At 47.3% G+C, this 13,875-nt stretch overlaps 1 protein-coding gene across 2 annotated transcripts in view; it reads left to right on the top strand.

Moving 5' to 3' along the window:
- Positions 1–2,173: 2,173 nt before the first annotated feature.
- runx2b (RUNX family transcription factor 2b) overlaps positions 2,174–13,875 on the top strand; it is a gene marked incomplete at both ends in the record, with an annotated part of 39,204 nt that continues 27,502 nt past the window's right edge. The window contains one exon of one of the 2 annotated variants that reach the window (XM_084439288.1): positions 2,174–2,291. In XM_084439288.1, the coding sequence (XP_084295414.1) occupies positions 2,234–2,291 (58 nt within the window). The remainder of the gene's footprint in view (positions 2,292–13,875) is intronic. The other variant, XM_084439287.1, reaches the window with a different exon arrangement.

Here is a 13,875-nt window from a genome sequence, read left to right as displayed (position 1 = left end):
GATCAAATCTAAGAACTGCATTAAAAATTGTGTTTATAAGCAAATCAAACTAAGTTTTAGATCAACAACAAAACAATTAAGTGGAATCTTTCGATTTGGTTTGTGGTGTGGTTTCGTTCAGAACAGTGTGTGTCAGCTTAAATTAGTTAATGTCCTCAAGGTACACAAGACATGGCTTGATGTTCAGTTTCAATTACATCCATTATACATCATCATTCATTTTGAAATGAACACCACCTGGGATGTTCAGAAAAGAGTCGATGTAAGTATCCAAGTCTGGAAAACTGCTTATTCCAACTCAACCACTGACGAATGGCAGCGCCATGTCTTTACACCATTAACACAGACATGAAAAAACTCCTGCATTCATTCCTCACGTTCCACACCTAACACTAATGCAGTGTCTTCATTAATCTGTTAAAACAAAAATACCTGTGGCCGGTGATCAAAGACAAACAGCGACAGACGAGTGTGTGTGTGTGCGTGTGTGTGTGTGTGCGTGTGTGCGTGTGTGTGTGTGTGCGCGTGTGTGTGTTTTAGGGAGGGGAATGCTGAGTGATGAGTCACATTGGGTGATTGCAGAGCAGAGACAATGGCTGGCAGACCAGTCTCAGAGACAAACAGATAAGTGGTAGAGTGACAGAGAGAGAGACAAGGAGAGAAAGTGTTGAGATAAAGATGGTTGAGTATTAGAAAGTAATGTGGGAGATAGTCAGTATACAGTAACTGTGAGTGTGAGAAGGCAACTCTTTCAGAAGAGAGACAGGTGGCCAAGATTTACGGCTTCTTACAGGAATCGCCCCCATCTGACGCTTCTGTGAGAGCCAATTAGAGCACAGAGCAGTCAACTCATCCAGAGCTGAGGACATGCAAACACACACACAGACACACACACACACACACACACACACACATACACACACACAGTGAATATTCATAGACACACACGAGAATCCCTTCTCTCTCTCTCTCTCTCTCTCTCTCTCTCTCTCTCACACACACACACACACCCACACACAGACACACATACATGTTCACTCAAAGACAAAAGTTTGTGAGGGAGGAAACAGGACAGGAGAGAAAAGAGGGAAAATGTCCACGCAGCAAATACGGGTCATACCCACAGACTCTAAACTAGCCCTGTAGACACACTCTTCTGTAAATAACCAGAGTTTCACACCACCTCCGCTCCTCTCACAGACTCACCCAGCCCAGAGTTCCGCGCCTCTCTCTCTCTCTCTCTCTCTCTCACACACACACACACACACACACCTCGCCAGCCATCCTCACACGCTCGTGTCTTACCCAGCTCAGCTCTCCGAGCTCAGAGGCAGGCGGGAGTGTTGCGCCAGACAGTTTGAAAAGAAGAGAGAGAGAGAGAGAGAGAGAGAGAGAGAGAGAGGGAGGGGGATGAAAGAGTGAAGGGCGGTAAAAAGCAGAGAGCGCTGCTCTCCATATGCTGGTGAGGCTGAGGCCGTTGAACACTCTGCCCCCCTCTGAAGCTCCCTGACTCATGGGAGTCGCAGACCCCCCCCCTCACATCCCCCCGGAGAGACTGGAAGAGCTGCCGAACCACGCGTGGAGGGAAGGAGGGAGCCGGAGAAGAGGAGGAGGGGGGGAAGAGAGAGAGAGAGAGAGAGAGAGAGAGAGAGGAGGATAGAAAGCCAACAACGGTAGGCTGTCCCACTCCACTTTTGTGCTAGTGGTGACGTCAGAGGCATGTGACCGAGGTTCTCCAGTGACAGCACATGGAGGGCAGGAAAGAGACGAGTTTTAAAGCTGGTGCCTTCTGGGTTGTGTGAGGGCTTCGCTCGCCTCCCAAACAACCACAGAACCACAGACGTGCGGCTCGGGGGGTTGTGTGTTTGTGAGAGGGCGACCCGGAGCGCAAACGGTTAATCGTCGCGGGTCGGCATCAGTCACAAGGACCGCGCTGAGCGAGTAAGTAAGCGCCAACCACACTCGCCGAGCAAGCAAGTCCGACACCATCTGATCCCTCCGCAAAAACGATATTTGCAACCTCTACTTTTTTTTTTTTTTTTTTTATAAAACCAGACCTGGTCGTTACTTGTGGTCATCCAAATAGTTGATACCAAAAAGCATTTCTTGTGGACGTCTCTTCCTTTTTTTTGCCGTCTTCATGACATGGTGCGTGCTCTTGGTCTAGGACGTGTCAAGGGTCACGGAAACCACAGAGGAACACAAGTGGGTCTCGCTGCAAACAGAAGTTGCCATGGCATCTAACAGCCTTTTCAGTACGGTGACACCATGTCAACAAAACTTCTTCTGGGGTGAGTACTCTCTGATTCAATATTGTCTGTTGAAGACTTTGTATTGGGGTTTGTGACTGGGTCGGTGTTAGGGGTTTGGGTCAGGGCTAGTGGTTAGTGTCAGGGGTAGGGGTTTGGGGAAAGTACAGGAGTTTGCGTCACTGCTAGGGGTTGCGGTTGGGGCATTGGGTTTGGGGAAGGTAGAGGGATTTGGGGAAGGTAGAAGGGGGTACGGAAGGTACAAGGCTTTGGGGAAGTTACAGAATAGAGGGGTTTGGGATAGGGTTGAAGTTTGGGTCACTGCTCGGGGTTGGGGCCGGGGCTAGAGTTTGGGGAAGGTAGAGGGAATTGGGGTTGGGGTTTGGGGAAGGGCCAAGGGTTGGGGTCGGGGTTAGAGTTTGGGGAAGGTAGAGGGATTTGGGGTTGGGGTTTAGGGAAGGGCTAAGCGTTTGGGTCGGGGTTAGAGGTTTTGGGAGGGTAGAAGGTCAGGGTTGGGGTTTAAGAGGACATCAGCTAAAGCCAGGGGAGACATTGTTGGGACTGTTCCATCATTTAGCATTTTGTGGTGCCCGAATATGAAGAACTAAAAGCAGCGCACAAAGATAGCAATATTTACTCCATGTTTTTGTTTAGGAATATTTCTGACAGGGGAGATGACATGTTTATGCAACTTAAACCTATATTTGTGGAGCAATGTCATTATAGAACAAAAACACTATGGAGAGATTTCCGTCGAACATAAACAGTCGCTCGACAACAGAGTTTACAGTTGTGCATTAAAACAAGATGTGTGGATAAAAGGCATGGTTTTGCCCAGAGAGCTTGTGTTGGCGTGTCTATGTTGGGGTCTGATGGTGTGGGACAGAAGTGCTGCCCACTTGGTACTGCAGCTCACCTACTCACTGACCCAACCAAGAGGATGCTGCCCACCTGCCAGGGGAGACCCTCGTCTCCTCTTACTGTATAGGGTCAATACGATCGTCTGATTCACAGGTATGAAAGGCAGATCTATACCGAATTACAATAAATATAGTATAAACTACGCACATACTGAAGGCCTTCTTATCGGAGCAACAAACATCTTATTTTTGTTTTTTTGCATCTTGTTTTTTTTTAAGTAGTTTGGCAATGAGGTTACAGTCTAACTCTAAATTCACAGCACATATTTTATACAGAGTATGCTAAGTGAGAACAAGCTTCATGGTGACAAGCAGATTGAAGAGAATGGCCACTAAATTCAGCTATGGTTATGTATGTGTGATGAGGTTTCCATGGTTTCATGATAATCAAATCATATGATCAATATGATAAAGCAGTATAGTACAAAAAACTGTTGTTTATTTTGTTTTATTTTTTTAATATTGTTTATTTTTTAATATAATAATAATTACAATACTTATAATAATAGAATTTAACACATAAATATATTTCTAAATATTACATCTCATATACTTCACAAAACACTTTATTGGGCTCCCAAACGAGGTGTGTGAATTTGATGCCATCCCAGCAGTAGCTACAGTAGGTATCATGGGGTATGTAACGGTCCACTGTCCAAATTAAGGATCAATTGTAACCTGGGAAAACTCACTGTTATTTTTTGACAACACAGCAGGCTTGTGGTACGCTATATTATGACAAGTTCCTCCAATATAATTTCCGTCCTCAGCCCGAGCAAAACAAATGGCACTTTTACCAGATGAATTTATATCTAAACAGAAACATTTTCATTTTGCAATGCCACTGAGGAGGGCTCAATTTCAACCCATTCATCATTCGCTTCAGTCCATGCCCTCCGCTGCTCCATCCAAATCAAATGTTTAAAAGATGTCTTTAAGACGTCGCAGGCGGCGCTCCGTGGTCAAACGCAGCTGTGCTGCCCCTCTCTCCGCTCCACAGAGGCGGGGTGGGTTAATACACCCTGGAAGCTCCTTCCACCAATCACCACCACCTATTACTATGTTAACCTCTGACCCCTGGGTGTGTCTCTGGGGTCGGACCACGGGAGGACGCGGAGAGAGGGGCAGCGCCACAGGAAATTGAAAGCATGCTGCCCGGTTGAACAGGGAGAGAGGCAGATGTGTCCAGATGTTCAAGACTGGAAACTTTTGTCTGAGGGGCGAGATGATCAATGATGGATCTATACAAACTAGGCAAGGCTGAGTTTGACCCCTGAAGTGTTTCTGTCAGTATACTCGTATACTGATACTTACAAGTGGCTCTTGTTAAAATTACATGTCAATATAAAACAGAGAATTATATAGATTATCTGAGAAATCTAATAATTACAGCAACTTCACATTAAAAGTGGAGATCTGTATAAGACACGATGGTGTCATTATGGACAATTGTAATGATCCACAACAAGTTAATTGAACATACTGCTACATGGATTAGTAATTATATAAATGTAGGACGAATCAAATAGACTCACTGTCTCTGAAAGACTTTTAATTTGGGAATCAGTAAGACTGCACACTCTCAGCAATAAATCCTACAGTCATTCCGAGTGTGGGCAAGCAGTCCCATTGGGAAAAGGGCTCATTAAAATTTGTCCTGGCAAATGGATCAAGTGATTTTGATTTAATTGCCTCAAATACATTTTTTATAACTTCTACATACTGGCAGAGGAGGAATGGCGGAATAATCCTCAACATGTGTGGCGCCTGCTGAACCGCCCACTCTGGGGAACACTTTAACTGGCTATTTTCTTTATTACAAACTTTAATTACGTATAGACAATTAAGCCATGGGAGCAATTATCATGTACTAAGCTTGGCGTGCGAGGGAAAGAAACGCTTATATAGAAGAACCCAAATCAACGCGATCAAAAGGGGAGCCGAGACGATGTGGGTTAGAATCCGAAGACTCTGGGGCGGAAAACTTTCCCCCCCGGAGAAAATCTCCAATAATTTGCAAGGGAAACCCTATATGTATCTGAGCAAGGCAGCTTCTGTTGCATAAGCGCGCCCCTCAGATCTAACCACAGGACTGGGTCTTGGAGACGCGAGGAGGAGACATCTTAAAGGCGAACCAGACATCCTCCCTCCAACCCAGCCAAGTGAAGCCCAGTCATCAATAGGTAATTTGAAAAAGCCAGGGGGAAAATCTGGGCTCTTCAGTGGCAGCTACTGTGCAGGAGGGCTCTTCCCTCAGCTCACAGCCTCAAAGCAACTCTATTTAGCGCTGCTTAATTGTGCCTCTGAGGCAAACATGTTATTTAATCCCAGCAGGGCCGTATTGAGGGAGTAAAAAGGTGCATGTGTGTGTTTGGGAACTACACATTGGGGTGGAATACTTCAGCTATTAGAGCATATTAGTGTAGGAGGTTTACATTAGTCTAGGGCTAATCAGTGGCTTGGACTTTTTAACATATCGTTGTTTAATCACGGCAGATGAATTGGTCCAGTTTTGGTAGCCTACGGTAGCCGGCGAACGTTGTGGCCGCGTAGGTTTCAAACCCTAGCTTGTGACACAGGGTTCAGCTTTACGCGCCACAGGAACGGCGCCTACTTTGGGTTGCCCTGGCCTGAAACGCTTCACGCTCTCACCAGGCATTCTTATATCAATTTTAATTCTCTTTATGTACTTGAGCAACTTCTCCACCTTTCATTTAGTAGTGTGTGTGTGTGTGTTTGTGTGTGTGTGTGTGTGTGTGTGTGTGTGTGTGTGTGTGTGTAGTGTACAGTACACGTGTTCTGGTGGTACACAAAGTCATACTAAGGAGTCATCTTCTGACTTTTTATGGTTGATTTATTCACAAGGAGTCTACATATATTGACACACAACGGTCTTCCAAACACACACTTTCACCATCATGCTAGTTTGATCTCCTAAATGGGTGAGAGAGAAATAGAATTGAACTATTTCATAATAAACTACCACATGGAATGTTTCAGTAGTGATTAAAGTCACATGCCATGGTTTTCACAAGCTCTCCAAAAATATTAACTGATTACTTGTCTTACATGTTCCCACAGAAAAACCAACAACAATACACATACAACGCATTCCTTCCAAAACGCCTTGAGCAAGAAACATCACATGAGATCGTTTGCCCTCATGTTGTCTGACAAGCTTCGGTGTCCCGTCCAAATCAGACAGCTACTGACTCTGACAATCATTTCATGTTTTTACCTCAGAGTCTAACTCTGCCAGAACCAAGCGTGAATGAGTTAGCGAGAGACTGGAGGGGGAGAGGTCTTACAACAGTGAGGAAGCACATAACCTCCTGTGACATTGGGGAGACTGCATCAACAAACGCTAGGATGAAGGGTAAACACTCCCTCAGCGCTGGTGCGGTTAATTCTGTGTGTTATCCTTATCTTCAGTAGCCGCTCCGCACATGACAATCCCAGGGCCAATTACACTATTATGATAAGGATATCTGCCAATTTGCCGGCTCTTGCTCTGGCTGCTGGCTAGTGGGCAGGTTTGGGCAGTCTCTCCAGTTTCTTGGTTTTTATTTGGTCACTGTGAAAGTCGATTTAACCTGATAGAGATACACAGTTGAGTATTCAGTTGAGTCTCACCTGTGATGGAAAAATGAACAATATGTTCCAAACGGAACGAGAAACACTAAATCATTGAGCAACCGGCCCCATAAACACGTCAGAAACCACAAAATAGATCGTCAAGCTCACACAGCGACAGTAGTTAATGAATTACAACCCTGATATTAAACGTACCATAATTATTGAGTGGTTTAATGCTGCTGCATTACATTGGAAAGCCTTTAAAGCTTCTGTGTGCCATTTTCACTCTGTACAAGATCCCACGTTCCTCCTCCCATTTACGTTGCATCACACTGTGAAGTAAAGTGATCCGATACAAGTCTTTTGGGAGGAAGTAACTACCTCGCACTGTGAAACTAGGCTTCCCTTGGAAACAATAGTTCCTAATGAAATATAAAACCTGAATGAAATCCCATAATTACAGACTTCACTCGCTACTGCTGTTTTAAACCCCTCCTTTTGTGATCGCTCGTCCTCAGTGAACTGTGTTCCTTCATCGTTTAAGAGTGCATTCAGAAATTAATTAGTGTATAAAAGCGTACGGAGAGATTACTTTTTACGACGGCTTGTACAGAGCCGAGTACGGCGAGAATCACAGACTGCTCTTTCGAAGCTTCTCTCATGGCGCTCTCTCTCTCTCTCGTCTTCCTCTCCGCCAGCGCGAAAGGGCCCAGGGTCTTCAGGCTATAGCCGTGCTCCATATTTCGGTGAGAGGGAAACTGTTGAGCGCGGAGGCTCCTGGCTGTTTGGGTTCGGCCGTGGCGATGTGAGCGCGAGCTCGGTCCGCGGCGCCCACACAAGGCCCTACCTGTTCTGCGCCGTGCCGAGGAGCGGCCGGCTTTTTTCCTCTTGTTAGTTTAACCTTATAGGAATGCGGGATCCCCTCTGACTGAGGCATAACTCCCAGTCAGATACATACATCAGATCACACGGGGAGTGTTAGGGGGCCTGGATGTGCCAAAGGGAGGGGGCGCGAACGCGAGGAGGGAACCGGCATCAAAAGGGGCGACGCCGGAACTGACCGTGATCAATAGCTTGGCAGCGTACCGCCGGAAGTGTCGGCTGTGATAGCCAAAACCCCCGTTCTATCTTAAACCGTTTATTTATTTATTTATTTTTTCTCCGACCGTAATCATTTTAAATGACGAAAGTGACGGGCGGAGTTAAAAGCGCGGCACAAAACTGTGTTCAGTCTCAGGCCACATCGGTCGAGATCACACGCGTCCTGTTGCCGTCCTGCGGCCGACTAGACGTAAAGCGGGCGCTGGAAAGGCAGTGAATAGGTGCAGTGTACCTGGACAGGTCTGGCGTAGTGCGGGCCCATGTACAGTATGGTGGCTGGCCTACAGCGTGGCGTCGGCTCTTTGATGTGGACGAGGCGGGGGCGGAGGAGGAGGCGGAGGTGTCAGTGACAGGAGGAGCTGTCTGTTTGATTAATGCTCTCACTCATACTGGCACCTGGAACCAATCCCCTCTGCCTTCGCCCAAGCCAATGTACATATGTGTGTGTCTGTGTGTGTGCATCACGTCAAAGTGTGTGTGTGTGTGTGTGTGTGTGTGCACGTGTCACATTAAAGTGTGTGTGTGTGTGTGTGTGTGTGTGTGGGGCCAGAAGGAGAGAGGGATGTATGGAGGTGAGGAACAGGAGATGGAGGTACAGTATGAGGTGTCATTAACAGCCACACAGGCCCATCTCCTAATTCGCTCAAATTACCTGTCCACACACTGGCCCCGACAGCGCAGAGATCTTAATGCAGCAGATCAAATACGCACCTGAAAATCTGAGTTGCCCACCTTCCCCTAAACACCCACACAGGCCTTTTAGGGCAAGCTGACGACACAGAGAGTTTGTGTGCGTGTGCGTGTGTGTGTGCGCGTGCGTGTGTGTGCGCGTGTGTGTGAGGGGGAGGAAAGACTCAGATGTGATACAAAGAGAAGGATCGGTTTGCGTACATGAGGCACAGGAGCAACACAAGAGATCGTCTCTTTCCAACCACCTCCCATCTGGCAGTGCGGGGGCGGCCATTTACTATAACACCGCCTCTCCTCGCTCCTGTCCTCCCTCCCTCCTTCCCCTCCCTCCCTCCTTCCCCTCCCTCCCACGCTTTCAGGAAAAAGGGTGATGACAAATGTGATTGGGCGGTGTCTCTTTGGTCACCGCGATAATCAGGCCCAGAGTCACCTCCGCACCACCTGTGACACACGCGCGCGCACGCACACACACACAAACACACACATACACACCCACCAAAACACGCACACAGAGTGAAATCAAATATGCCCCAGAGACACAAAAGGGCGAGAATGAGAGTGTGTGTAGGTGTGTAGAACACAGGCCTGGTCTTTGAAGTGTACGGTGTGTGTAGTTGATACCGACAATTCCCCAGGGAGGAGAGGGAAGCAAGAGATGGCAGCCCTCATTTGTAAAGTGGCCTCCAGAGAGAGAGAGAGAGAGAAAGAAAGAGAGGGAGAGAGAGAAAGAAAGAGAGGGAGAGAGAGAATAGGGGATTCCTGCTCCTTTGCACTGCCAAGAACAATGCCACAAAAGGGACATGTACCAAACACTGACGTCTCAAATGCTTGTATATTTATCAACTCGTCAGGACAGTTAAGACCCTTGGGTGTCTCTCTGTACAGTTAGGAAACTCACAACTGTCAGTGCAGAAAAGTCCGACGTCCTCTCATTTTTCTGTCTGTTCGGGAACGGCTGTGACTTGTCAGCTCTTTGCTATTGACAGACATGGAAGTTTTTAGGGAAACTTGACTTCATCAGTGACAACCCCCCCCCTCAGTTCGTTCGATGGGCCCTGTCACACTTCAACCTTCTCATCCGTAACGTCTATCTGATAGATTTGAATCTAATCAAAGAGCAGCCAGATCCTCACTGAAAGGATCTGTCAGTCTAGCGTTGAACTGCTGTCAGTCACCCAGGCTGCTATTGACAGCCGTAGAGGAGCTCGGAGAACTCAACAGCTCTCCAAGTGTGTTTGTTGTTCCATCAGTGTCCCTCCGTCGCTCACTGCCGTCTTCTCTCTCTCTCTCGCTCTCTCTCTCTCTCTCTCTCTCTCTCTCTCTCTCTCTCTCTCTCAGGGAAGAGTTCAATAATAGGCTTCATATGAACTACTGATGCCGAATGAACAGAAGTCCCAAGGGAGCAGAAATATTTTATCAGAGTGATATCTCCATACTTTCCTTCCGCTGTTGTCAGGGATTTTCAGAAGGCCTCAGCTGTACTTTGCACTGTATGTGTGTGTTTGTGTGTGTGTGTGTGTGTGTGTGTGTTTGTGTGTGTGTGAGAGAGAGAGAAAGAGAGAGAAGGAAGGAAGAAAGAGAGAGAGAGTAAGGAAAAGAAAAACAACCACAGAGAGGCAGGCCTATTCAAAGTTCCAGCTAAATGACAGGCTTGGTGTCCCAGTCTTTTCAGTCGTATTGTGTTCCTTTTATTTCTTGTTTGGGAGGAGAAACGCAATTGGGACAGAGAGAACGAAAGAAAATACGTCTGTCTCCAGAGAGCTACTTTCTGCAAAAAAAATAAATAATAACTTGTGTTTTTTTGCTGACAGATGCATTTCACGTGTGCCTTTTTGAGGTGATGTTCATTTGTTTTCTTATTCATAAGGATAGTCCGTCTCCAGCAAAGAGAATTGTAATATTATAGCGATAAATTATGCTGCTATTAATTAAAGATGTACCAGAAAAATATCAGAAAAATAACATGGAGCTTTGTCACAATTCTTTACTTCCATAATTGAAAACAATGAACATGGTTCACTAAATCATATGAGATGTGATGCACTTTTATTTATTTATTTATTTATTTAAGAATAACTTGCTATTGCGCTTTTGTTTACGGGTTGAAAACGCTCGATGAGGATAATTTGAACGCAAGGCCTTCACTTCATACAGCAGAGCACACAAACACACACACACATGGCCTTCACTTCATAGTTCATACAGGCGAGCACATAAACGCACACACACACACACACACAGTTCTCCCTCCTGGTCGCTGCGAACGCAGCAGAAACAGTAGAGTTGAGTTCTTTGGTAAACAAACAGTGGGAGGCTGCTGGGAGTCTCCAGTGGGCCTCCAAATTATAGTATGGTTACAGTATGGTTAACCAGAGTCTCTGAGCCAGCCCTCTGCTGCACACACACACACACAATACATACACACACATGCATACATACAGTACCAATAGACACACACATATGCACACATACCAACACACAAGCACACACACACACACACACACATATGCACACATACTAACACACACATGCACGCACGCACGCACACACATATACACACGCATGCATACTGTACACACATGCTCACACAGTCATACCAACACATACACACACACACACACACACACACACAGGACCCGTCTCCACTCCAGCCTAACCAAGGCCAGGCTGGGGAGAGCGGGGGGGGGGGGGGGCTGAGAGGTTTTATAGAGAACAGGAGAACGGTAGCTCACACACACACACACACACAAAATGGGCCTGTGATCAATATATTAACCTCTCATTACCATGGCCTTGATGTTTGCAATGACTGTTGTCGAGCGCCCTGTTTGTAAACGTGGGCTGAATGTACATCTGCTCTCCTCTGGGCTTTTATCACGCTGTGAGCTCAGGACTACAGCAGCAGGGTGGTCGACCCACACCAACCGCCATGTCAATAACGCCATTAGAGCAAGGAGCTCACGTTAGCATAGGATCAAGTCTTTAACAGCTACCCTGTGGTTAGTCAAGCCTGCGTCAAGATGCATTGTAATGTTCCCCTCTCTGTCATCAGACTCATAACACCCAGAAATTGTTGAATAATTGTTCTCACGCAGTACTCATGCATTTGTCACCCTGTAGTGCTGAATACTCATCTTAACCCTTTCCTCTGAGGAATTACTAACACTCAGGGCTGTTTTAGCAGAGACATAAAACTGTCTGAGAGCTCTAACTACTGGGGATGTCTCAGGCTTGCCAGAATCTATCACAGTGATATATTGCACCATGAAATGAGATTTTAAACATTTAGCGTTATCAATTCAAAAAGGATGATTTAAATCTTGTGCTTCCACAGTTGAGAGAGTGTTCCAAGTGGACAATCTAATTGTCAGAGCGAGACCACATCCCAGCAGCACCTCATGCCAGAGAGACATTTTATGCGGGAGACATTCAGATACTCCCTTATGTCAAAACGCACCACAAAATGGATCATTTTTGAAGGACAACGTTTCACAACGAAATCGATGCTCCCTTCGGGACGCGCAGTCATTCAGACTCGCTGCTCGGGACGCCAGCGCATGTTAATGCCATAGAGCAGGCGTCATCTGAACCTCGGCTTGGGGCAGAACGCACACACCATGAGACCCTCCTCTCCTCGCCTGGAAGAGAACGCAGCGGAACAGCCAAGGTCACGGGTCGCGCAATCAAACAATACTTAATCTCCCGCAAAAATCACGCTGTCCCCAAAACCGTAGACGCCAACGCCAGTCGCTTCTCTTTGAAGCCGGCTCTGGTTTGGTCCGAGGACGTCCTCAGAATTATGGAAGGGGTCCAGTATACCCCTCCCGTACCCCGTCTCCCTCCCCACCTCACTCCCTCCGTTCTGAGTCATCGCTGACCAGTAGCTTAATAGGGTTTTTGGTGTAATTACAGAGTGGGTCTACGGGCAGAGGTCCATCCCAACCAGGGTTGGATCGGCCCCGCTGTCAGCTTCACTCGTTAACTCATTCGGTACGCTCGACTGGGATTTTGGGTGGGCCTCTGAGGCAACGCGGGGCATCAGATGTTACATGCGAAGGCCCCTCCAAGGCCGTTCCTAGTCGGAGAGGATCACACAGGGCTCTCTGCTCTTGTTTTCTTTTTTTTCCACGTTCGAACGCCGTATGGAATTCGATCTGCTAGATGGCTCCGGGTTGTAGAGTTCAGAGTCGGTAGTTTGGAGCGCTTCCACGGTGAATGAGAAGGGGCTGGAAGCGTGTCAGGAGAAGGGGAGTGATCCAACCCACCCCCCACCCCCCAAAAAAAACGCTGTCCGCTCCCCCTACTTCCAGAGCCCCATTTTCATTTTCTGTGCTATCTGATTGGCTGCTCTCGTGGTAGCTGGACGTACAGTGGCTTTTAGGGTTGATGTCCACATTGATGCCGATCGCCCCCCTGAAGCATGTGCGGAGAACGGCGCGGTGAAGCCGCGGTCATGGCAGCAGCAGGCAGAGGCAGGCTGCGTTTCACTCACGGTCGGTGGAAGACATTAAAAAAAAGTCTGGTGTACCTACAACGAGAGAGGACGCCAAGCCAAACAGACACATTCAATGCACGTACGACCGTCCAAGATAAAACATTAGCATACGCTGCCCTGCCAGGCATATCATTGTCCTGCTCTACGGCCATGTTTATGTCTGTGTTCAATTGAGCATCCACTGCAAAACTATTTCCTTGTTTGGCCCTCTCCTTTAGACTTCTCTGCATTGGTTTTGACTTGGTGCACCTGGACATTCCACCTCTCTTCTTACATCCATACATCCTCACCTCTTCTCCCTCCCTCTCTCCATCTCTGCAGTCGGAGAGTCTGGTTGAGACGGGAGTGTTTTGGAGACCCGGAGTGATAGGGGATAGCCCCCCTGCGAGCGCTAGTCTGGAGCCCTGCCTGTCTGCTTCCCTCCCCAGTCACTCTATCCATCTCAGCTGCGCCTCACACCTCACATAAATCATCCTCAAATCTACTACAGGACAAGGAGAGCCTACCGAACCCCCCCCCCCCCCCCCCACACACACACACACACACACTATAAATCTGGTATTAGTTTTACCTCGCATAATGAATCCGGCTAAACGGTCCTGGATACATGAGAACAGCATGTCTTGCAGATGTACTATAAATATTTTGAAACTAGCCGGGTAGTTTGCAGAGAGAAGGGAAGTGGACCAGCGAAATACACAGAGGAAGGGGAAAGTGTAAAGTGGAATGTTGGCGTAGCCCAAGTGTCTGTATTGTCTTTAGCACCTACAGAGGTTCTCCGTCCAAAGTAAACGCTCTTTACAGGGTTCCAATTCCCGACCGTGGTTCTGTACCGCCTCCTGGA

This window comes from Borostomias antarcticus (assembly GCF_949987555.1).
Source record: "Borostomias antarcticus genome assembly, chromosome: 6".
Lineage (NCBI taxonomy): Eukaryota > Metazoa > Chordata > Actinopteri > Stomiiformes > Stomiidae > Borostomias > Borostomias antarcticus.
This window is presented reverse-complemented; position numbering and strand designations above follow the sequence as displayed.